The sequence below is a fragment of the Euprymna scolopes genome, chromosome 10 (genome assembly GCF_053919585.1).
Source record: "Euprymna scolopes isolate OS-2025 chromosome 10, ASM5391958v1, whole genome shotgun sequence".
In the NCBI taxonomy this organism is placed as follows: domain Eukaryota; kingdom Metazoa; phylum Mollusca; class Cephalopoda; order Sepiida; family Sepiolidae; genus Euprymna; species Euprymna scolopes.
In genome coordinates this window covers 44,224,094-44,248,500 of record NC_136491.1, presented here as the reverse complement: position 1 = coordinate 44,248,500, position 24,407 = coordinate 44,224,094, and the positions used below count along the sequence as shown (strand labels likewise).

At 34.0% G+C, this 24,407-nt stretch overlaps 1 protein-coding gene across 1 annotated transcript in view; it reads left to right on the top strand.

Moving 5' to 3' along the window:
* Window positions 1–24,407, top strand: part of LOC145285960 (mitogen-activated protein kinase kinase kinase 2-like) — a 578,382-nt gene that overhangs the window by 208,079 nt on the left and 345,896 nt on the right. The window contains exon 3 of the mRNA XM_080134486.1: window positions 19,669–19,737. Coding sequence (XP_079990612.1) covers window positions 19,734–19,737 — 4 coding nt within the window. The 5' untranslated portion in view covers window positions 19,669–19,733. The remainder of the gene's footprint in view (window positions 1–19,668; window positions 19,738–24,407) is intronic.

Sequence of the window (24,407 nt, the reverse complement as noted above, 5' to 3'; positions counted from 1 at the left end):
TTTTCGACGGGGGGGAGGTCAACAAAAACAGTCCTCTCGTGACAATGACCGATTCTACGCATGCGTCAGATGACGTCGTGATCTGATTTACTTGAAATAGTTGAAAAACTGAACAAATTTCATGTACGTCGCGTTAGCTCAGTTGGTTAAGGCCTTGGTTTATTATCTAAACGTTTTGGGTTCGAATCGTGGTGTGAGATGGTTTTTTTTTTTTCGATTTTTTTTAAATTTAAATATTGAACCAGTGTTATTTAAGCCATTTTTTCATGTAACGTTCGTTTTTCTGCTTTTTTTTTTTTTTTTTTACTTCGCTTATTCTTAGCGACACCCAAAAACACCCGGGTACCCACCTATTTTTTAAATTTTAATATCGAAACAGGCTTATTTAAGCCATTTTCCACATGTTCGTTTTTCTGTTTTCATCGTTCGTTTGCCTTACGTTAGTTTCTTTTGTGTTTTTTTTTTATTGCTTGATCGCTGCATAGCGGGGAAAACAGAAACTGGCTTCCGCAACTTGACGTTGTAGCACCTGCGAATTTTGGTTTATAAACGTCAACTTAACACACTTATCAATTCATCTGTTCCTGTGGTCGAGATGGTTAGGTCGCAGGGGTTTTTTTTTACATTTCCTTTCCACCTCTGCGTCCAATGTTCGGGGTTCAAGCCTACCTTTATACTAAAACTATTTTTTTTCTTTTACACCTCCAAACAACCGGCCAACGTTTTTTTTTTTTAACAGGGTTCTTTTAATCTAACCCCCCACCCCACCAACACACACCTCCAAACACCCGGGCAACGCCGGGTACCCCCACGAGTATATATAAAAAGGCAAAATGTGTGTGCACATTTTTTGCATGTCCGGCAAAGGCTTTTTTGAAGAGAGTTCTCCGTGGGGTTACTATTCCTTAGAACTTTTTATATACCGTCTAGATCATAATATCTAGGATTTGCGAACGTGCGTCGTGTCTAGATTTATTTACATCGACTTTTACAAAATTCTTGCTATTTCGGCCCCTCTCGTGTTGGTTCGGCTTTTTTGTATAAATAAAGTGAAACTAAGTTGAAACGTGAACGGTTCCTCGGCTTTCATGCTGGGAATGTCCAGAAAGCAATAAATCTTTGATTAATGCAGGGCAAACAAACCCCTTATATCAGACAATTGCTATTCAATTTGGGCAATCCCCTTTTTATGGGAGCTGGTCTCCCCACCCCCAAACATCTTGGGGAAACAAAACCAACCAAAGTTGGGTAAACAAGCCCCAAAAAACTGCCTCGCAGTAAAAATTAACTGCGGGATTTCTATTTGATCTCATTAAATTCACAAGTTTTTAATCTATATATATAAAAGGCAAAAACATTTTATGTATGTCTGACAAAGGCTTTTTTCGCCAGGCTTCTCGGCGGGGGGGGAGGGGGTGTATTATTTCTTAGAACTTTTTATATACCGTCTGAATGATAATATCAAGGATTCGCAAACACATCACGTTTAGATTTATTTACATCGACTTTTATAAAAATCGCGCTATTTAGCTGTGTCACCTGTTTGTTTGGTTTTTTAGTATAAATAAAGTGAAACTAAATTGCAACGGTATGTGTTCTTGGCTTTCGTGCCGGAACGTCCAGAAAGCAATCAGCTTTTGATCAATGTGGTAGAAACCGTCATATCAGACAATTGCTTTCATTTAGACACCCCCATTTTTTTATGGGAAGTTCGTTTTCAACCCAACATCTTGGTGAAACAAAACCAAAACAAACTTGACTGCAGGATTGATGTTTGACCTAATTCACTTTTTAGTTAAGTCATCACGCTTTTTTTTTTTTTTTTTTCGCCTCAAGGATTCGGGTTCGAGCATACCTCCTTCACCCAAACTTTTTTTTCTTTTTTTCAAATACCCGGAAACCGCCGGACTGTATTTATTGCATCACGTTCGTTTTCTTAATTGTTTTTTTTTTCCCCGATTTTTTTAGAAATTTCTTTTTTAATAATATTTTAACTGGGTTATTACTTCGCTTTGTTTTAATTTTACAACCCCCCTCCCCATCACACACACCTCTAAACACCCGGGCAACGCCGAGTACCCCCGCTAGTCCTTAAATAAATTCAAATGTTTTTCTGTTACTCTCCCTTGCTGGCTGAGCGGGTAACGTGTCAGGTTTTTTTCACACTTTATTTTCTACCTTCGTCTCAAGGCTTCTGGTACGATCCTACCTACCTACCAAAACTTTTTTTTTATCATATTTGTTTTACCCCCCCCCCCCACACACACACACGCACACCGACAAACACCCGGGAATGCTGGGCACCCCCGCTAGTCTATTATATAAATCTCACCTGTTTGTTTAAATGTATGTATGTCTGCCTAAAACTTTCAACAGAGGGGGACAGATTTTCATGAGATCAGTATCATCTTGAAGCTAGACCCTTCAGGCGACAATATCAGAAAATTGACTAAAAACATTAATTCCTTCACCATCAACTGGGCAGTTTTTTACAAAGGGGGGGGTCGTTTTTTTTTTTTGCATCTAAGATACTAATACTAATTTCGAAGTTCCAAATTTCCAGATGCATCATGGAGTAAAGGTAAGACGTCACTTTCTTTTCTGCCTTCACGTCACGGGTTCAAGCCTGCCAGCCTATTACCACTTTTTTTTTGCTCAACACACACCTCCAAATACCCGGGCAACGCCGGGCACTCAGGTTAATGTAATATTAAAACGAACAACCTTTTGAGTTCCTGAATTTATTTTTCTACATAGTTAACACTATTCTCAATGCACTTTTGCCAGGAATTCAATGATGTATCTCAGCTTACGTCCATGACAGGTTGCTTTCTTAGAATCTAACACCGTCAATATCTGTAACAGAGAGATGAAATATTCAGGTCATGAATACGTAAGTTCAGTCATTATAATGATGCAATTTGCAATCCCCTCTGATCTATTCGGGCGGAATAAAAATAAATGGGAGGTATTACTTTTGGAACGCCCTTCGTATATGGATATCAAAGCCAAATTATACTAGCGTGAGACTCGTCATTTGAGAGTCAACTTTAAATAAGTCTAAATTCTGTCTCTGGCTCAGTAACCATGAACACAATGAGAAGCGCATCTAATTTTCCCTTCGTGATCATGTATTTTTACTTACCAGACCATAAAATTAATAATATGAAATAAGATGTTATAAGCATAGCTTAAAAACATTAAAAAAAACGTAACAAAAAAAAAACATCAGCTATTAAATGGATATTTAAACTTTACCGGGTGAAACATATTACGTGTCTCGGATGGTTTGGTTATGTACAGCATGCCATCTGTTGCATAAACTCTGACAAGTTTAGGTATATCAAACACTGAGAAAGATGTGGTTAAAGTGCATAGGAAGTGATATAGCTATATGCAATCTGTGGATGTAAACAAATTAGACTTGACTGCATGAATACATAAGGATTGGGACATCTGGATCGCTCACAATTGCCCTAAATACTAAAACAGGATGAAGAGAAGACTAACGTACAAGGTAGAGCAATAACTTTGTCGCCTTAAAGAAAACAGCGCTACAACTTTATTTTAAAACATTTATTGAAAAAATCAATTCAGGTAACTTGAGTATGTAGTAGAGCTGACATCTATTCAATGTAGCCGCCTTCAGCCTCAATCACCACCTCGATAGAGGTCCGGAACTGAAGGCCTGCCTTTTCCACAAGCGGTGGTAGGAATTCGGCAAATACTTGGCAGATGGGAGTGATCAGACTGGCTTTGGTGTTGTGGAAGGTCATGTTGGTGATGTTATCCATGTATGACTAAATGAAGTAGTTCAGCGGCTTCAGGTCGAGAGAGAAGGGAGGCCAGTGAGAGAAGGATACAAAGTCATAGCACTCCTTCTGAAGTCAAGCCTGGGTCTCTTTGGATATTTGGGTCGGTGCCGAGTCCTGCTGCCACACCCAGGGTCTGCCAGCGGCTATCTGATTGCACCAGAGGATCACCACACTCTTCAGCACATTCAGGTACACTTTGGTGTTGACATTCAAGATGACTTGAAAGGTGAGAGGTGGCATGATGTGGCCATATCTTGAAATCACATCAAAGACCATAGCCCTGAGTCGTCTGATGCGTTGAGCTGCGCCCTCAAGCGTTTAACTGTCTGGATTTGCATTTTGAGGGTTCTGGCAATGGTCCTGTTGTCATAACCTGGATCGGTAGAGAGTATGAGTTGTACAGTGGCACATCTCCGATCTCGCTCGTTGAACATCATGTAATTTTCAGACATGATAGAAGACTCCTATTACTTTTGGGATTTGTACACAGTTGTGTACAAATCCCAACTAATATATGATCTAAAACAGAAAAAAGAAAACCGGTTTTCATAAAACGGAAATGGAATCATTATGTCTTTTCTAGTGCGAAAATTTTATCATTCACTCTGTATATGAAAATTGAATGCTTAAAGATTTCATTTAAAATGTCTTTAATAAGTGGAATTTTTGCAAATTCAAAGCATTAAAAACTTCTGAAATTCAAGCTTAACAAAGTTCATAATTTTGGTTATATAAATCTTGTTTACAGCAGTTGTCACCATAGCAACATTTTTTTAAAATTTGTTTTCTTTCTTTATAAGTATTTCAGTGTCTCATCTTGTGCATTAATAAAATGTTTCAACAGTGTCTCAGTTTTATGAATCCGTTTTGTGGATAGGTATCCCAGCTAGTATGATCAGCTCTTTAGTAAAGTGTTTTTTTTCTTTATTTTTTTTTTTCGTGCATTTGTTTCACCGGGTATATTTTTCTTTGAAGATTGTAATACTGGGTATGGGGCAGCCAAACCAGCTGCCAACATTGTCCTGCTTTTTGTTGACACCAACCGAGAACTCCTTTTAGTACCCTCGTTGTTCTCTTAAGTGTAATTGTCTGGATTTCTCTTACACTTGGTTTGCCAGGAATATTAATTAGGTAGGAAGCCCTGTAGCATCTATAATAACTGGTATATTCGCCAGTGTGTATTTACTTGTGTGTAATCTGACAATTCCCTATGGGGTGAAACACTGATATCTCTGCATAGCTTAATTACCATAAATATATTTTCATAACTTAGTGTGTGTGTATATATATATATATATATATATAGAGAGAGAGAGAGAGAGGGAGAGAGTGTTAAGAAGTAAAATAAAAATAATAAATTGCTGGACTAAAGTTTTTTCAAAGTAGTTAGAGGAAGGGAGAAAGCAAATAGCAAGTTTGACCCCCCCCCTTCATGCATGGAATTGTCTAAAATGAATTTGAAAAGAAATCCGCCACTCTCTTTAGATTTTTTTTTTTTAACTTTCCACTCCAATTTGAGGTGTTTTCTTGATTTCTTATTTTTTTTTTATCAACATCACCGATTTTTATGTTATCTTAAATGAATATGAACATTACTAGATTTTTTTAGCCCATTAAAACCGGGAAAAAGTTATAGCCCCCTGACAGAATAAGTGCTTTATGCCAAATTGATGGTTGAATATATTGAAATTTGTGCTCATTTTTGTATTAAATACTAGTCCTTATTAATCCCTAACACAGTATTGAACAGATACCATAATAAGTAACTTGCTGCACGTTATCATAACAAAAGTTCATACAAAATTTCCACCAGATCAGCCCAGTAGTTTCTGAGAAAACTTCCAGAGTAAATGTGGTGACTTATCCCTATTAACCGCTAACTATGCTTTGAACGGATACCATAATACTTAGTTCGCTGAATCTTATAACAAAGGGTTGTACAAAATATCAGCCAGATCAGTCTATGAGAAAAAATGGAACAGACAGATGGACTAAGAGAAATATAATAGAGATTAGTACAAAACCTAGCGAGAATAATGGAAATAGTATTCCGACAAAATAGAGAAATAAAAAGGAACAAACCGAGTTATACGTTCATGAAGTCTCGAAATAAAGACGAAACGTTGATGAACACATAACTCGGTTTGTTCCTTTTTATTTCTCTCTCTCTCTCTCTCTCTCTCTCTCTATATATATATATATATATATATATATATATAATCTGTTTGTCTACATGTTTGATTTGCGAATCGTTTTCCATTCCATTGAAACCTGAGGATTAAACGATAAAATCTGCTTAGTTTGCAGAATTGTTAAAAGCTTGCAACTAAATTAAAAAAAAAAATTCTGTAATCACCCCTCCTCATATTACCCCCCCCCCCTACACACACAGACACACACAACCACCACTCGGTTGCTCCGCCTTTCTGTAAAGTACCAAAAGTCTGACATGATATTTCCTGTTTTCTTTTCTAAAAATAAACATAAGGACAATTCCGGTTACTTCCTTGCCTTGTAGCTTTTTCCTGGATTCTCATGCCTGACTTTAGTGGCTGGATTTCCTGACCTAAAAACAAAATCTTTCTTTCTCTCTTTCTCCTTTGCTTTTCTCTTTTTTTTCTTTCTTCCTCTCCCACTCCCTCTTCGTTTGCCTTTTTTCTTTTCCTCTTGGTCTCTCACTCTTTCTCTATTTTCCCTTTCCCTCTCTCTCCTCTTTATCTCCCTTGTCTCTCTTTATTTCTCTTATCCCTCTTTATCTCCCTCTGCTCCCTCTTTCTCTCTGTTTTCCTTCTCTATTTCTGCTATTTCTGCCCGTTCCTCCTCCCCATTTCTTCACCCGTCTCTTGCTCACTCTTTCCTCTTTTCGCTCTCATTTTTATCTCCAAAGTATTTTTTTTAATTTGAAAATCAATCTCGATTAGTTCAATGTGAAAAAAAAAAAAAATAAAATGGCCAGATTGGAGGCGCTTTCATGTTTTCAAAAATAGGAATTTCATCAAGTTATTGAGTATGAAATGGATTAATCTCAAGCTAATTGAGATTATTATTATTTTTTTTTTTTAAGTACCATCAAAAACATTTTGTTGTTTTGGGAAATACTTCTAGACAAGACATGAAGCCATTTGATGTAAGGAGCTAGAAAAAAAAACAAACAAACAAAAACAATACTACTTGAAGGTCAAAAACCAGCAAACGATAAGTGTGAGATGGATATATTCTGACCCAGAAAGCAGCAATTTATTCTCCTTTATCAGAAACATCGCTCATGGAATGTAAAAGGACAAAATACTCTCTTTATTGGTACCCTGACAAAGAAGGGATTGGACCTAGTAATTCACACCCATTGTCCATTTGTTTGTTTGTTTGCCCTTTTCTCAATAACCACACCTTGGATTTTTTAAAAATTTTGCACAAACGTTAGTCATGATAAAAGTAAATTTTTGCCAGAACGGATTTTCCAGGATAACTCTGGTTGCCCTTCATAGGAGTCATTATAGTGGTAAAATTGTCCCTAGAATCGCTTGATCGTTCGTTTGTTTGCACTTTTCTCAATAATCACTCCTTGAATTTTTTAAAGAATTTTGCACACACATTAGTCATGGTGAAAGTAAATGTTTCACTCGTGGAGGGGGAGACCCTGCATGCTCGGTTTGTTTTCTTAAATATATTAAAATTTCTGGAAATATGTTTGAATTGAAAACAGCCGATTCAGTTTTTTTTTTTCAATTGCTTTGATCAATTTAATTTAAATTAAATTTTACATCTTATTGATTCGTTTCTTTATAAATTAAAAATCTTTTGAACCAAAGAAATAAAAATTTGTTTTGAATTTTAAAGAAGAAAAATTCTAATACGTTTTTTTGGGAGGGGGAATTTAATGCAAATGCTTACATATAAAAATGTTTCGAAATAAAATATATTTACTCGTCCATACAGGGTGGAACAATAAAGTTGTCGCCCTAGAAAAGTCGACATAATTCCATTTCCGTTTGATGAAAACCTGTTTTCTTTTTTTTTGTTGCAGATCATCTGCTAGTTAACCAGTTGTGTACAAATCCTAAAAGCGCTAGGAGCTTTTTATCATGTCTGAAAGTGACACAATATTCAACGAGTGAGATCGGAGATGCACTGCTGTACAACTCATGCTCTCTACTGATCCAAGTTATGACAACAGGACCATTGCCAGCACCCTCAAAATGCAAATCTGGACAGTTCAATGCTTGAGGGCACAGCACAATGAAGTTTCCGGCCACGGTTATGGTCTTTGACATGGTTCCAAGTGAGGGCCACATTATGCCACCTCACATTTTCAAAGTCAGCTTGAAAGTCAACACCAAAGTGTACCTGGATGTGCTGAAGAGTGTGGTGATCCCCTGGTGCAATCAGGTGGCCGCTGGCAGACTCGGCACCGATCCACAAGTCCAAAGAGACATAGGCTTTGTTTCAGGAGTACTATGACTTTGTGTACCCTTCTCTCACTGGCACCCCCTCCTCCCCCAACCTGAAGCTGCTGGACTACTTTGTTTGGTCATACGTCGATAACATTACCAACATGACCTCCCACAACGCCAAAGTTTGCTGAAGTCCCGCCAGCACTTGTAGAAAAGTCATGCTCCCAGTTCCAGACCCGTGTTGAGGCGGTGATTGAGTCTGACGGCAGCTACATTGAATAGATGTTCAGCTCTACTACACAATCAAGTTATCTGAATTGATTTTTTCAATAAAAGTTTCAAAATAAAGCTGTAGTGTTGTTTTCTTTAGGGCAACAAATTTATTGTTCCACCCTGTACATGTGCTACGTGATGTCTCACGTTTTTTTTTATGCCATCCACTTCTGTCATTATAAAGTTTTTTCAAGTCTTTTATCAGAGATTCATAGATTTTTAATCTATGTTTTTATATGATAACTAAGTTTCCTGGGATGTTCTTTTGGGGTTTCTTGCATGGTGTTAATGATCTCTTCAATGCTATTCTATCTGTTGTTTCTTTGTCTCGCTATAGGTGTCCAACTCAATAAAAATAATGTAAAAAAAAAGAAAAGATAATATGGTGTTATTGGTTGGAAGATATTATTTTCTTGTTACTCTAAAATAAAACCGATCTCTTACCATTAACAACTTACTCTCGTCTTCACATCTACATTATGCACTGCAATTTCATGGTTTTTACAGTTTTGTGCCATCCAATTCCGACATTGCAAAATCTTTTCAAATCTTTTATCAGAGATTGATTGGTTTTGTAATCCCCTAATTTAAACTAAAATCGTTCAATATTTTAGACTATTGATTCTATAGGTATTGAACTCCATCTCCTATTAGCATGCTTCCCAAACCCTTAATTCCAACTCTGACTCAGCTACCCAGATGGCTAATCTTTGCACAACTATATTCATGAGTTACAAGCACAGCCAAAATGTAACAATACAAAATGAAAGAGCTGAAATCCCAATGTAATCATTTAAAATTATTTAATGGGTTTTAGCATTATTATAAAACAATGTAAATTTTAGTTAAAATCATGTTCGTTTTTGTTTTGTTTATTTTTAGAAAAATACTCAACCTTATTGAACATTAAAAACGGAGTTATAGCAAGTTTAGTTATAAAAAAAAAAAAAAAAAAAAAAAAAAAGAGCCAGCTCCAAAGCAGAGTTACCATATTTAGGGATTTAAACGAATCAAGAAAAATGTTAAGGGAGATAACTCTGATCAGTTGTTTTGGAGTAATGCAGAAACCAATTCCTCTGTAAGTAATTTGAGTGTTTAACTTGGGATTTTGTTATGAAAACAAACATTAGGAAGACTAAAATAAAACTGCTTGTTTTATATTTTATTTTTCATTTCTTTTCTTTTCCATAATTAGTAGGAATTAATTAGACTGTTGTTCCTGATAAAATGTACTCTTTTGTTATGTGAAGGAGGCTAACAACAGTCTTGTTTTAGCAATGTTACCAGGAAACTTTAGTTGTTCTAAATTCTGGCAAAATTGGATTTCTGAAATAGACAAAAGCTTCTTCAACCAACTTAAATAGAATGTTGGCCAAGCAGATTTAGGTCTGTAGTGATTATGTTTCCCTGTAGAAAAACAGTACAAACACTTAACATTGAACTATTCAATAAATTTTCTTTCATGATCTCTGTTTCTCCACCGTTTCCATAAATTTCTCACAAATAACATGTTTGTGGAAATATTCAAGTCATCATAGGCCACTATTGGGTTTTATATAAACAAGTACATTTTTTTTTATTATCATTATTTGAACTAGCAGGACCCTTGGAAATTCCACAAAATGAAAAATATGTTTTAATAAAATTGATATTTTTCTGTGGCACAAAAATTTAGTTTTTAGACAAAAAAAAAAAAATTTTTTTTTTAATAACACGCAGCAAATATGAGCTTATCAACATTTCTATGAAAACAGTGTCCATTGTATTTTAAGTATACAAGTGGCTCAAATGAGATAAATTAATAAGTACTAATAAATACCCAGAAAGTAATGTTGTGCTACATAGTTCAATACAAATAATAAAATCACATTGTAGGAGACGATCTTTAATTTACCCCTTCAGTTCATCACCTCTTAACAGACAAGGTCCTTTTTTTCCTGTTTCTTTTGAATGTTCCCTTTTTTTATGTAACATTCTGCTGACTTCTCTCTTCGATCAAGAACCACTGCACTTCGAAATTACTATAAGTTCCTTTCTCACACCATTACGACAACGATCATATATTTATTATTACAATGATATTTGGAAATAATATTACATCAAAGGGAGACCACTTTCATATTTCTTGTCCAGGGTTGTCAGATTGAGCGTTTTAAAGCCAAATTTGGCAAATTTTCTGAAGTTCTGAAGAACTTTAGCCTTCAAAAATTGTATTTAGCCTTTTTCAAAGCATAATGTACAGACTACTAAGAAAGGATCAAGCAGAGTATTATATAGATAACAATTCTCATCTTGATTGTCATTTTCACAAGTTTTTTTTTTTGTTTTACACATTTTTTTTTTATACTTGAATGTCACCATTTATCAAGGCCTGAAGGGTTAATGAGTGTAAGATGGTTGGTGAGATAATTATCGTAATAATCAGTAGTGGTGAAAATTGGGTGGACTTTGATTATTTAAGAGGACGGCTCAACAAGAACTTGTTTACATTGGACTTGAAAACGATCATGACAGGGCTCTACATTGCGAGTGAAACAGTCGTATTTGTGAGTGATTTTTCAACATGGCGACTAGAAATAATGAAACGCTTATCTTTTGGCAATTGTATTTCTTTCACTGACAATCTTCCAAAGCTCACTACTGAGTGAAAAATATCTTTTCAACTTTTTTTTTTTTTTAATAAAGCGAACAAAGTTAAATTATTTAAACAATAAAAGTTTAATAGAACAATATGCTCTTTTTTTTTTAACGAAGGCTGGTTAAAAAAAATATCTGAAGAAATTAAAATGTTTATACCTTCAAGTATCAACATAAAATTTGTTGTATACTTAGAATTACACTTATTAAAAAAATAAATCATTTATGATGTACATACTCATCACAGAACGAAAATGTCATATTCTAAAAATCATGTGGGTTTGGCTAGTAACTTTTCTAATTGGCTAGTAAACGAAAATATTTAGTTGTCAAAGGTCAACTAAAGATAAATTTGTCCGTAGAGCCCTGCATGTTGTAGTCAGCTGGAAAGCAGCCCCCAGGTATACAGTTCTACAGGAAGTTCTAGGAAAGAAACTTTGTTTATAAGATTTATGTTTAGATTTAGGTACAGATAGAGAATGAAGGGGAAATGATTGATAGTGGCTTTTATTTATTCATTTATTTATCATGCAACCTCAGCCCATTTTTAGGTGCATTTTTTCAAACTCGGAAATCTATATGAAATTTTGAATTCAATCCTTTATTTAATCCATGAGAGTAGATTGTTCTCGTTCCATCAGCCATGACTTAGGAGATTTAATTTTTATGTTATTTTTAGTTATTGAAAATTAATTCTTCAACTTCCGAAGCTATCATTTAGAAATGATTGTTAATCAATGTCTATAATCCTTATGCCATGGGTGCATGTAGACAATTTTGCAGGGCTTTAAACTTTGCGAAGAGTAGAAGGTGACCCTTGGGAGCCTTCTTAACTCTTGCTTCCTTCATTTGTTTTCACATTATATGAGCGATGTTTCTGATGAAGGGGAAAGAATTGCTGTTTTCTGGGCAAGAATCTATCTAACACTTATTAGTTAATTTTGGATTTTGAAATGTTTTTTTTTTTTTTTCTCCTTACATCGAGTGACTTAATTCCTGAAATTATTTAAAAAAAAAAAAAAAAAAAACTTATTTAGTCGTGTAATATAAAAATAATTACGGTAAGAATTTTTTTTTTACTAAGAACTCATCACTTATCAAGTTCCAAAGTGCACTCGATTATCAGGATTAAAGATTGTCAGATGGCTGGTGAGACAAAACCGTAATAATAGATAATGTTGGAATACAGCAGAAATTGATTTTTTAAGAGGACAACCCAGCAATAACGTGTTTACATGGGACTTGAAAATGGAAGAAACTTTCTCAAGGAGATTTTGTTTAGTTTTAGGCACAGATAGAGAGTAAAAGAAATTCTTGATAGCGGTTGTAGCCAGATGAGTGTTGTAAATGTTTTACAGGGGTGGAGGAACTATAGATTGAAACTTAGTCGAGCACTTGCCAGGAAAATAATGCGAGAGCAGAGATAGACGTGCGGTAGTAGTCTGAATGAACGTAACTATCAATTCTCATCTGGAAAATTCTGAAACATAAGTACCATTTTTATTTATTTTTTATTTTACAAATAAATCCGCCTTATTTATTGACTGACTTTTGTATATAATTGTTGATTTGAAGTTTTTTTTTCTTGGCTCCTTACATCAAGTGACTTCATGCTTTGTCATGAGCAATTTCCATTAATAAAAGTCTTATAATAAGTTGTGTCTGGAGGCTATGACAATACAGATTGGTAGAATATATGACACTATTGAAAGATTTCAATAATTTTTTATTATTAATTACTTATTTACCAATGTAATGTGTTGAACTAGGATGGTATTATCTTTGAATTTTCAAGGACGACCTCATCTTCAAAAAGAAGGGCAATAATCTTATCTTGAGGTATAGGATTACTAATATTTAAAAACCATCAAGATTAGAATAGTAGTCTGAATAAACCAAATTATCACTCCTCATTTCAAAAATTCCGATACATAAGTACTTTTTTTTTCTTTTCAAATAAATTCCCCTTATTTATTGAATGACTTTCATATATAATAGCAAAATATTTTTTTTTCTTTCTATTTTTATAAATGCACTCTGAGTTCTCTGACCTTTATTGTATTTTTTGGCAATCCCAGCTTAGATCGTTTCCACTTACCAGAAAGGACATATTTGCGGTGTCTGATTATCTTCTTGTTAGTACTTTGGATGACTCATCACCCATTAATCTTTCTGAAGTTTTTATTTTGCTAAGGTTTGACAGATTGGCCTTTTTGAAGGCCAAATTTAACCTTTTTTTTAAGCTCTTTCATGAACTAAATTTTTGGCCACCATTTTTTTTTTTTTTTTTTAATGAAAAATGCCAAATTTGGCCTTAAAAAGGCCAATCCAAATTTTAAAAGCAATACGATGGCCTCGAATGTCATACATTTAGTTTAATAAAAAAAATGATGAAGAAATAATAAAAATGAATTTTCCAGTTTATTTCAGCCTTTGGGTCTAATAATGCTTTATATGAAAATAAATATTTTTTATTTTTTTGTCTGTCAAATAATTTACGCCGTTTTACGTCTATTTTTTATTTTTTAAATATTTTTTTAGTTTACTATCAGTTTGACAAACTTCACAATAATCATGGAAATAAAAAAAAAAATAGCATCCTTGGTTTTTCAAGGTGCAGAATAGATAGTTTGTAGAGCCTTGTTTTGATAATCAGCAGAAGCGAACAAATATTTTTGTAAAAATATCAACTCTTGATTGGATAAGAATCGTCTTTCAGACAATCAGGAATGCAGAAAATATATGCCTTCACAATATTTCAAAAAAAGAGATATTACAGTATTTTTAGCTTAGCTCTGGGAGCTGATTAAATTTATATATAAACCAAAGTCCAGCTAACAAATCATTCAGTCTGCCTAACTAAAAACATTAAAAAAAAAAAAAAAAAATTTACACACATAACTTGCTCGTAAATATGAAACTATTGTTTTTAAAAATTAATTTACTTTTTCGTTGGTGAGTTTTTGTCCGCGTTTGAATTATTTTGGTTGGCTTGAAGCTTGATATATATGGGATTTGGACCTGTGAACAAATTCGATTTAGTCTTTAGCCAGTAAAAATAGTTGCTAATAGGTAAAAATTGAAAAAAATTGTGATTTGGCAGGTATAATTCCACTTAAAGTATTCTTTTATGCATGTGCAAATTATACATTTATATGCTAAAGTCGGTTCATTTTCAGCGATAGCTCAAACGGTAATGACTAAGACTGGAACGCTAAATGTTTTGTTTTGGATTCTAGTTGATGACACAAGTCATTTTTTTATTTTTTTTTATTTTACTTTTGAAAACATTAATATATATTGGATGCAATATAATCGGAGGCATAACTGTCTCTCCTGCTATTGTGAAAAAAAACAAAAACAAAAAAAAACAAAAAAAACAAAACAAGAGATGTCTCAATCTATATAATATCGACCTGTTAATTGTCTGAAGATAGCGGTTTCAATCCTACCCAGAAGCTTACTTGGTCAAAAACGTGTTGAGACGACAACAACTACGGATGGCAGTGATTGCTGAGAATGCAGTTGGGAGATTCGCGGTTCCTATCCATTGCGGTTACCATCTGATGAAGGCCAGAGGAATGGTTGGCCGAAACGTCATGAAGACAACAACTAATAAAGATGAGAATAATAGTCCACAATAAATAAACTAAAATTGCATTTATTCCACAGGTCCAAATCGCCTATATATCAAGTTTCAAGTCTGTAAACCCAAAATTGACAGTAGTTTGGTAGAGAGCATTCCACACACAGATAAGGTAACTTTTATATATATATACTAGCAGGCTGCTCAGTATGGCCTGGTCTTAAAATATGCTTAAACATAATATTTTAATTTTTATAGATTTAATATTAATTATTGTAGAGTCAATACTTCAGGGCCCGTGGCGCAGTTGATAGAGACGTTGAATCTCTACGGTTCCAGATAATGATTGTCTGAAGATAGCGGTTTCAATCCTACCCAAAGCTGGCCAGAGGCTTTCTTGACCAAAAACGTGGTGAGACGACAACAACTACGGATGGCAGTGATTGCTGAGAATGCAGTTGGGAGATTTGAGGTTTCTATCCGCCGCGGTTACTACCTGACGAAGGCCAGAGGAATGGTTGGCCGAAATGTCGTGAAGACAAAGAAAAAGATGAGGATAATAAGTCTGCAATAAATAAATTAATGTGAATAAGACTCGTCTCAATAATAAATTCCAATTAAAAAAAAAAATTCAATTTTGTTTTTTTGGTGGTAGAGGTTGAAATTGAAAAAAATTTGAACTTGGCAGGCATAAGTTGACTAAACATGTATCTTCTACGCATGCGCAAATATACATTTATGTGTTTAACTTTGCTCATTTTTTAAGTTTTGATATGCATATAGACTTAGCTCAGATGGTAACCAATAATGTTGGAAAGCTATATACTTTGGTTTCAGTTTTAGTTGATGGCACTCAAGTCATATTTTTTATCTTTTTAAAACTTTTGAAATCACTACTACATATTCGTTAGAAAATGGTGATCAATAGAGAATTGGTTCTATAATAATAAATATGAAATCTACATAAATTAAAATATCATATTTAAGCGTATTTTATGACTGGACAGTGTTAGTAGGCTTGCTAGTATATATATAAAAGTGACTTTGTCTGTCTCTACTAAACTATTTAAAAAAAATTTTTGGTCTAACTTGAAGCTTGATGTAGAAGAGGTTCTGACCTGTGGAACAAATTCGATTTGCTTCTTTAACAAGTAAAAATAGTTGATAAAGGGTTAAAATTGAAAAAATTGGAACAGCAGTAGTAAACAACTAAACGTGTATCTTCTATGTATCCAACTACCCATTCCAGTGCTCACTGACGTTCAGTTATCAGGTTCAATGTTCAGACATTTACTCCCAGTGATTATTGAAGTCCAGCCTCTGGTTTCTAGTTGCCACTGACATCCAGCTATCAGTTTCTAGTGCCCACTGACGTGCAGCTATCAGTTTCTAGTGCCTACTGATGTCCAGCTACCAGTTTCTAGTGCCCACTGATGTCCAGCTACCAGTTTCTAGTGCCCACTGATGTCCAGCTACCAGTTTCTAGTGCCCACTGATGCCCAGCTACCAGTTTCTAGTGCCTACTGATGTCCAGCTACCAGTTTCTAGTGCCCACTGATGTCCAGCTACCAATTTCCAGGGCCCACTGACGTCCAGCTACCAGTTTCTAGTGCCTACTGACGTCCAGCTACCAGTTTCTAGTGCCCACTGACGTCCAGCTACCAGTTTCTAGTGCCCACTGACGTCCAGCTACCAGTTTCTAGTGCCCACTGACGTCCAGCTACCAGTTTCTAGTGCCCACTGACGTCCAGCTACCAGTTTCTAGTGCCCACTGATGTCCAGCTACCAATTTCCAGGGCCCACTGACGTCCAGCTACCAGTTTCTAGTGCCTACTGACGTCCAGCTACCAGTTTCTAGTGCCTAATGATGTCCAGCTACCAGTTTCTAGTGCCCACTGACGTCCAGCTACCAGTTCTAGCATGTACTGACGTTCACTACCCTGCATTTGGCTCCCAATTTCCAACATCAGAATCTGTCTATACAATTTTGGTCTACTTAAAGCACATCATCATACCTCAGGGACACAAAAATTCCAACCCCACAAGACGCTGCTTTTCACTCTGGACGATCCTGATCCACGATCTCCGTTTCCATGCGATTTACTGTTTTTGTTTGGATTAATAAAACTCCGATGTCTATCGTCTTTAACCGATCTTCTGTGTTTGTCATTTCTCTGCTATTACCGTTACCTCTTTGCTTTGTGTTTACTTGATTAATTGTATGGTCGATTGGCACTTTCACCCCGTTCAACGCTCTGCAATATTGTGTTCGATCCGTAGTAGTTTCAGCTGCACTGATGAGTTGTATAACAACGAACACACATGTTTATAGCTAATATATTTTTTAAATAAATATACGTCGCTCCCCATTTGGGGAAATCATTCTTAATTAGCGTTAAAGTAATGCATTCCACTTATAAAAGTACCACAGGTAAAACAACACATAAATGACAACTATAAAACTTCTATAAATTGTCCAGAACCAGTTGAGTTAATTATCATAATTTGGAAGTATTTGGGTCTATAGTAAATATGGCATCTACATAAGCCAGTTCTTGCCAGAATGAGAAAATTAATTAAAAAGATGGAAAGGATCCAAACCAAAATTAGTAGGCATAAATTATTTATTTTACTCAACAAAATATGCTTAAAAGAAAGAATGCTGCATATATATATAAATTCGTATTCTTGTCTGTCTGTCTGTTTATTTGTTTACAATTTGATAAATATATACAAAAGGTCCATTACTTTAATGTTTCATTCATTCCTATATATAGTATGATTCTTGCAAAATATACAATTAAGAGGTGACGTCATTTGCATATGACATTTTTTTTTTTTTTTTTTTTACATAGGCATCACCACTTATCAAGGCAAAGAGGCCACTCGAGGATAAGGGTTAAAGAGTGCACAATAGAAATTGGACAATATAGTAATTGTTAATAATGGAAATTCGGTAAATTTGTTAACTTATATGGAACGGTTCCTCAAAAACTTGTTTACGTTATACTTAAAGACAACCATATTGTAGTCAGCTGGAGAGCAGGAAAACGGAAGATAATTCCAAAGGCGTGCAGTTCTAAGAAAGAAGCTTTGTTCATGGAATCTACGTTTAGGTTTAGGCACAGATAAAGAGTGGGGGAAATTAGTGATAATGTTTTTTGCTGGACGGGTGTTTCTTGTGAAAGTCTGGCGAAGGGGGACCATAGAGTGAAGCTCAGCCGAGCACTTGCCATGAAAATAACGATAAAGCAAAGACAAACTCGCAACATCTCTTCTATGAGAAAGAGGTTGCAGGGAAGAGAAAAGGACATCCCCTACGAGACTACGAAATCTATTTTGAACTCTGACAAGGCAGGTTAAATATGGTGTGGCCAAACCAAACTTCATGTTGACCCTGGCAGCGCTGTGTATCCATGCTAGTGTATATATATATATATATATATATATATATATATATATATAAATTGTGTCCACTCTTATATAAAAGTCACTTTGTGTGTGGGAATTCCTTCTTCATATGCAAATTTCACACAAACCTAATTTATGTCTGGCAATTTTCTTGGATATGTTTTGTACAGGAATTCATCCGATAAGTATTGAAAATACAAAAAATCCGATCTTAAAAAGTAGTCTTTTCTCTCTTATAGATAAAAATGAAGAATTTTTTACTGGGGAATATTTTACATTACACCAGGCAAGGGAAATAAAATCTCAGCAAATCATTTCTTCTTAAAAAGAAAAACATATTGTTATCAGGAGATATAGCTCAGTGGCAGAGCATTCAACTAGATATATTTGAATTTTTTCGTAATGAATTCAGTTTATGATAAAAGAAGAGGTACAATTTAAAATCGCTGCAAATCGTTTCTTTGTTTACATATTTTAAAACGAAACGTTAATCAGAAGTGAATTTTCCAGGGCATTCATCGCCAAGCCCAAAATCAGCTGACATGATATTGTAAACAAACACACACGGAATTTGATGAATGACATTATCATTATTATTTTTTATTTTTTTGCGAATTAGTCCATTGGGCAAATTATTTCTTGTAATATATAATAATCAATAGCGGATTTATTCACTAATAATACATATGGAATCTGCATGAATACAAATATAATGTTTAAGAAGTGTATTGTATGATCGGGCAACGCCAGGCGTTGAGCTAGTATATATATATATATATATATATATATATATATATATATATATATATATATATATAATGTAACCCAGATATAAGAAACTTATTTCCCTGTTCCTACAGCTCTCTTATATCCGGGTCACGCTGTACATTAACACAGGCTCTAATTTGGGACTAGAGAAAATCTCTCTTATATTCGGGTCTCTTCTATCCGGCTTACACTGTGTGTGTGTGTGTGTGTATATATATATATATATATATATTCAAAATTAATTATCCAAAAATTAAGAATTGAATTTCAACAAAGGTCGTTGATAGTGTTCAATCAAATGTTTTATTATTCTAAAGAATAATATATATATATATATATATACACACACACACATATTACAAAATTCTTATAATTCTGAGTTCAAGCTCTGTAAAACATACATTTTCATTTTTCTTTCACTCACACCTCAAAAATAAATTTCGCCGAGTAATAAACTGGTTACTTTGGAGTTGTTTGAAAGATGTCTAAATTATTGTAGAGAAATCTAAATTTAGATGTAAACTTTCTCAGAAATCACAAAATATGACGTCATTCTTGACGTCACGTTGGGAAAACTTATAGCTTAACATGTAAATACCTAACAACTTCATGTTCATAAATTGTAAAATAATTAAAAATGAATTCTTTGAAGTTGTAGGTTCCACAAATAAATAAAATTATATGAATTTTAGGTTTTTTATTTAGTTATTTTTGTTATTTCATTGTATTTTTATTTTTTAATTTTAATGTGTTGATTAATGAACTGCATTTTTTTAATCATTTGTAGATGTGAACCCCATTTGAAAAAAAATCCACTTTTCAATTTGTGGGTTAGAGTGCCTGTCAATAACCATGGGTAAATATTATCATTTTTCTTTTCTTTGTTTTCTTTTTTCTTTTCATCCTTTCTTTGTTTTCTTTTTTCTTTTTATCCTTTCTTTCTTTCATATTTTCTTTCTTTTTATCCTTTCTTTTTATCTTCTCTTCTATTTTTTTATTTCTTTTCTCGATTCTTTTTTTATATCCTTTTTATCCCCCTTTTCTTTCTTCATTCTTTTTTCTTTTTTTTTTTTTACTTTCTCCCTATTTACTATGTATTTTTCTAAATGGATTTATAATTTCAAATTGTGTTTATGAGTTAACATAAAATGAATTTTACTTGAAAGTTTCATACTGGATTAAAAGAAAATAGTTATTACTTATTTAAAAAGAAAAATTAAAACTTTACATTTTTTTATAATTACGGCAAAAGCATTGTGGTTATTTTTTTAAAATAAGATTTTTAAAATCTCATTAATTAAATTAATCTTAATCTTAAAATAATCTTTAATTGAATTAAAATCTGTTTGAATTTAAATGACTGAAAACACACACACAAAAAAAAATCAACGTTTGCAGATAGAAGTAAATTACATATTTGTCTCACCTTTCTTTCTCAATTCAAAAATCAAAGTACATCCATAATGTTTAGCATTAATAGTTCTTCCTCTTTTTAATTCTTTTTTTCTCTCACTTATTTCGTTTTTTTTCTTTATCTGTTTTTTCTTGATTTTTCATTTTCTTTCTTTTTTTTTTGTATCAAATAATACTTGCAGAACAAATTCCACGGTGGTTTGTTTCTACATCAATCTGTAAAATTTACTGTTAATATTTCCTTTGAAGCAATAAATGTCTGTCAGGGTCAGTACTGTTAAGAAATAAAACGAGTCTTTTTTTCTCATGCCAAATTAATTTTGATTGCCAACTAAATTTCAAATAAATAAAACGAATAGATCTCTTCTATATTTATTTACTTAACATTTTAGCAATTCTGTCCTTTTTAAAGCAGTAAATAGTCTTCATATTATTTGGAATCTTCGAATTATAGTTTTCATCTTGACTACAATTTTCATAACATTTCGGTCGATGTAACCTCCGACCTTCTTCAGGAAATGTTTCTGCCGGGAATTTGGACGGAATTTACCCTTTATTTACTTCACGGGGCGGCATGCAAGGGTCAATTCTCAATGTAGGTGACTGAAAAATACAATTGTGAATTACTTAGGACCTCTATCCAGTCATGGTTGATGGAACGAGAGTATGCTATTATTACTTGTTTTTCATAGGCCGGTCTTGACGATGTTCTGCCGGAATTTATTATATTTTTATTCTATAATTGAGATTCCTCACTGCCCCGCTTGCCGACACTGATCAAGGCTGGCAGTAGTCGGCCGGCATTAGACAGCAGGCAAAGACAGCCTCTCCTGGTGGGATGAAATAATTAATGGGTTCCGTTCGAAATTCCGTCCAAATTCCCAACAGAAACATTCCTGAGTTTGACAAGAGAGCCCTTAAGAAGGTTAGGGGTTACATCAACGGAAATGTTGTGAAAATGACACTCAGGATGAGAACAGTAGTCCAAAGATTCCAAATAATACGAATAAATATTCTCTTTCTTTTTATCATAAAAATAATTATCTTCAAGTCAATAAAACGAATTTAAACTGTTTAAAAATGTATTTAGCAATTAGTAGTAATCCACTTTTTAGAAGCACGAAGAAAATGAAATTCAAAACATGAGCTTAAAAGAACAACCACGTGCAAGTTTTTATTTTTTTTAAATAAACAAATATTCATTTATTTAAAGTTTCAAGTTTTCGGCTTTTAACAAAGTCCTCATCAGGAATTTTTGAAAACAATATATTTTTTTTTCTTTTTTTTTTTTTTTTTTTTTCTTACTCGTCATGGTGTCGTTTGGCAGAGTTTATTTGTCGAAGATGGTGATTGTGTATTGTCAAGTCCAGTGGGTAGGCGCCTGTTCATGCGCAAATGTATAGCAATTAGTAGCAATCCACTTTTTAGAAGCATGGAGAAAATGAAATTCCAAACATGAGATTAGAAGAACGACCACAAATTTTTATTTAAAGTTTAACATTTTCAGCTTATAACAAAGCCCTCATCAGGAATTTTTTAGAAACAATAAATTTTTTTTCTTTTTTTTTTTTTCTTACTTGCCATGGTGTCGTTTGGGAGTTTATTCTTCGAAGATGGTGATTGTATATTATCCAGTCCAGTGGGTATTTATTAAAAATGTTACGTTTTTAGTCCATGGAACAATTTAATTTGATTTATTTTAAGTCTGATTTATTTTTTCTTATAGTGATAATCAGATTATTTCATTTTTTTTAAATGTATGTGAAAGGTGATACTAGGGCTATGACAACAGAATATTCTTATCATTGTTTTGACGCTCAAGTATATACCTGACACAGTTAATCAAGCGAGAACCACATCACTCTATATAAAAGCATATAAGATATCAACGGATACACACTCGAGAGTCAAAACAATGAAAAAAATATGCTGTTGTCCTAGCCCTAGTGATAACATACGTACGAACATGAAATGCCTTGATCCAATTCATGGCGTCCATACAGTCTTCAGAGACAATGGATATACCCTGTAAGGGTGACTCTGCATGTAATTGTGAAGCAAGGATTGTGCAATTTCAACCACAGCTCTACTGAATAGGCATTGCTTGATTCCAGTTGTAAGGAGATCTCCGGGACGATTGGAAACTAATGCCAATATTAGCTGGGGACACATACAGCACTTGGTAGTTCCAAATGGTCACCCTTACTGACTATGCTCAATATTGCTTAACTTTAGTAATCTAATGGGAGTCCATGCGTTAAATTGATTATGCCATATATGAAATACCTTAGCGTATTATTATAAAGACCTATGACCCCATGGGATCCATGGGAATTCCACAGTTGTCCTCCATCTGTTGTATATTAATGTTGTGCTTATAAAAATTTCCATTCTACAGACATCCAGTACGAATGTAGATCTCACAGTATTATTATATCCCTGTTTGTTCAAACTGAAGCATGCTTATCGAATTCTTTGGTTAATATGGCTTCAGAATACATCTGGGTATGGGGTTCTATCTCCAAAACTCTTGTAGAAATTTATGACAAATTTCTGAATTATTACTGAAGAACAATAAGTGTATTTTAGTTGAAGTTAGAGAAATTAAAAAATTACTTTTTTTTTAATGCATTGGATCTTTGGTGATTGGGCGATCCCATCTTTATTTATTTATTTTTTAAAAAGGGTGTGTGTGGGATAATAACGTAGATACTAGCATGAAATTTAGAGTATTGTTGGCATCCGTCTGCATCTGCAGATAATGGATTTTTGCACTTTAGATTAGCCTCATTGCCAGATTGTACCATTTGTTGTGACTGTGGAAGCCTATCCTGGATCAGCATGCTCTGTTGCCGTTGCCATAAATGTAGGTGGAGTCTAGTTCTGAGAATTTTGCTGCTGCCTGTGCTCTCTTCTGTCTCCCGACTGCTGATCTTTATTCTCGCCCCCCCCCCCACCTGGAGCATGTCTTTACAACACATTTCCAGTGGCTGTGCTTGTCAGCCACAGATTCCCAGCCTGCTGCCCTCTTGTCAGGCTTGTAGCATAAGACACATCTTCCTGCTAGTCTGAAGCTGGTTGTGAGCTTGCCATATACAATATCTTTTGTGATCGTCTATTCACCTGCCATGCCGTATGATCATCTCTAACTCTACTACTATATAAAAGAAACTTTGTTTGTATGTGAGTTCGTTCCCTATGGACTCGAAAACAGCTGGGATGATTTTTATGGAATTTCACACAGGAGTACTTTATGTGTGTGTCAGTATTCTTAGATAGGTTTTCGTATTGAAATGTCTATGATAAGTATCAGTAATCAAAATAATCCGATGAAAGAAGGAACAGGCGATTTTGACCAAAGTTTAACATCACAAGTACATTGGAGAAGTTTTATTACCATACAAGCCAAAAGGCCCGGCATACAAAATCAATAGTAGATTCTTTGATATGACAAGGGCGCGTTAGAAATGAATACTTCTGCTTAGAGCACAACTAAAGCATGATACTTGACTTTTGCATTTTAAACTTTAATTCAAGCCGTTATATACAAAAAAATAGCAGGCAATCAATCGATTTGATTGAAAAAATGGGCGATTTCACCAATTTCGATGACAATAAAAATATGAATGTGAAATATTCATTGATTATCATTCAATCCTAGGCAACGCCGGGTCTCCCTGATAGTATAGATTAAACAATATATTTTTACTTTGTTCTTTTCTTTCTAGTTAAAGCTACTTTCAGCCATTCTTTATTTTGTGTGTGTGAAATCTTTGTTTTTGCAATTCAGGTTCCTTTTATGGCATATTGACCCTTTTAGGGTTATTTATAATGCCGAATTCGGTCATTCTGATAAAAGGTTTATATTTCAAATTCTTTATATCTTAAAATATTTTTCCATGGTGTTTGGTTTGGTTGTTTTGTAACAGAGAGGAAAAAACGGTTGTAAATTAATGTCATTGTTATGTGGAAAAAAATGGAAACCTGTTTAAAAAAAAGTTAATATTTTTACAATTATAAAATAAACTAAGAGAATACCTATCCCAGGATGGGTACAAGCAATATATATAGCATTAGTTTTATGTCAATTTTTTCTTTGGGTGTAAAATGCAG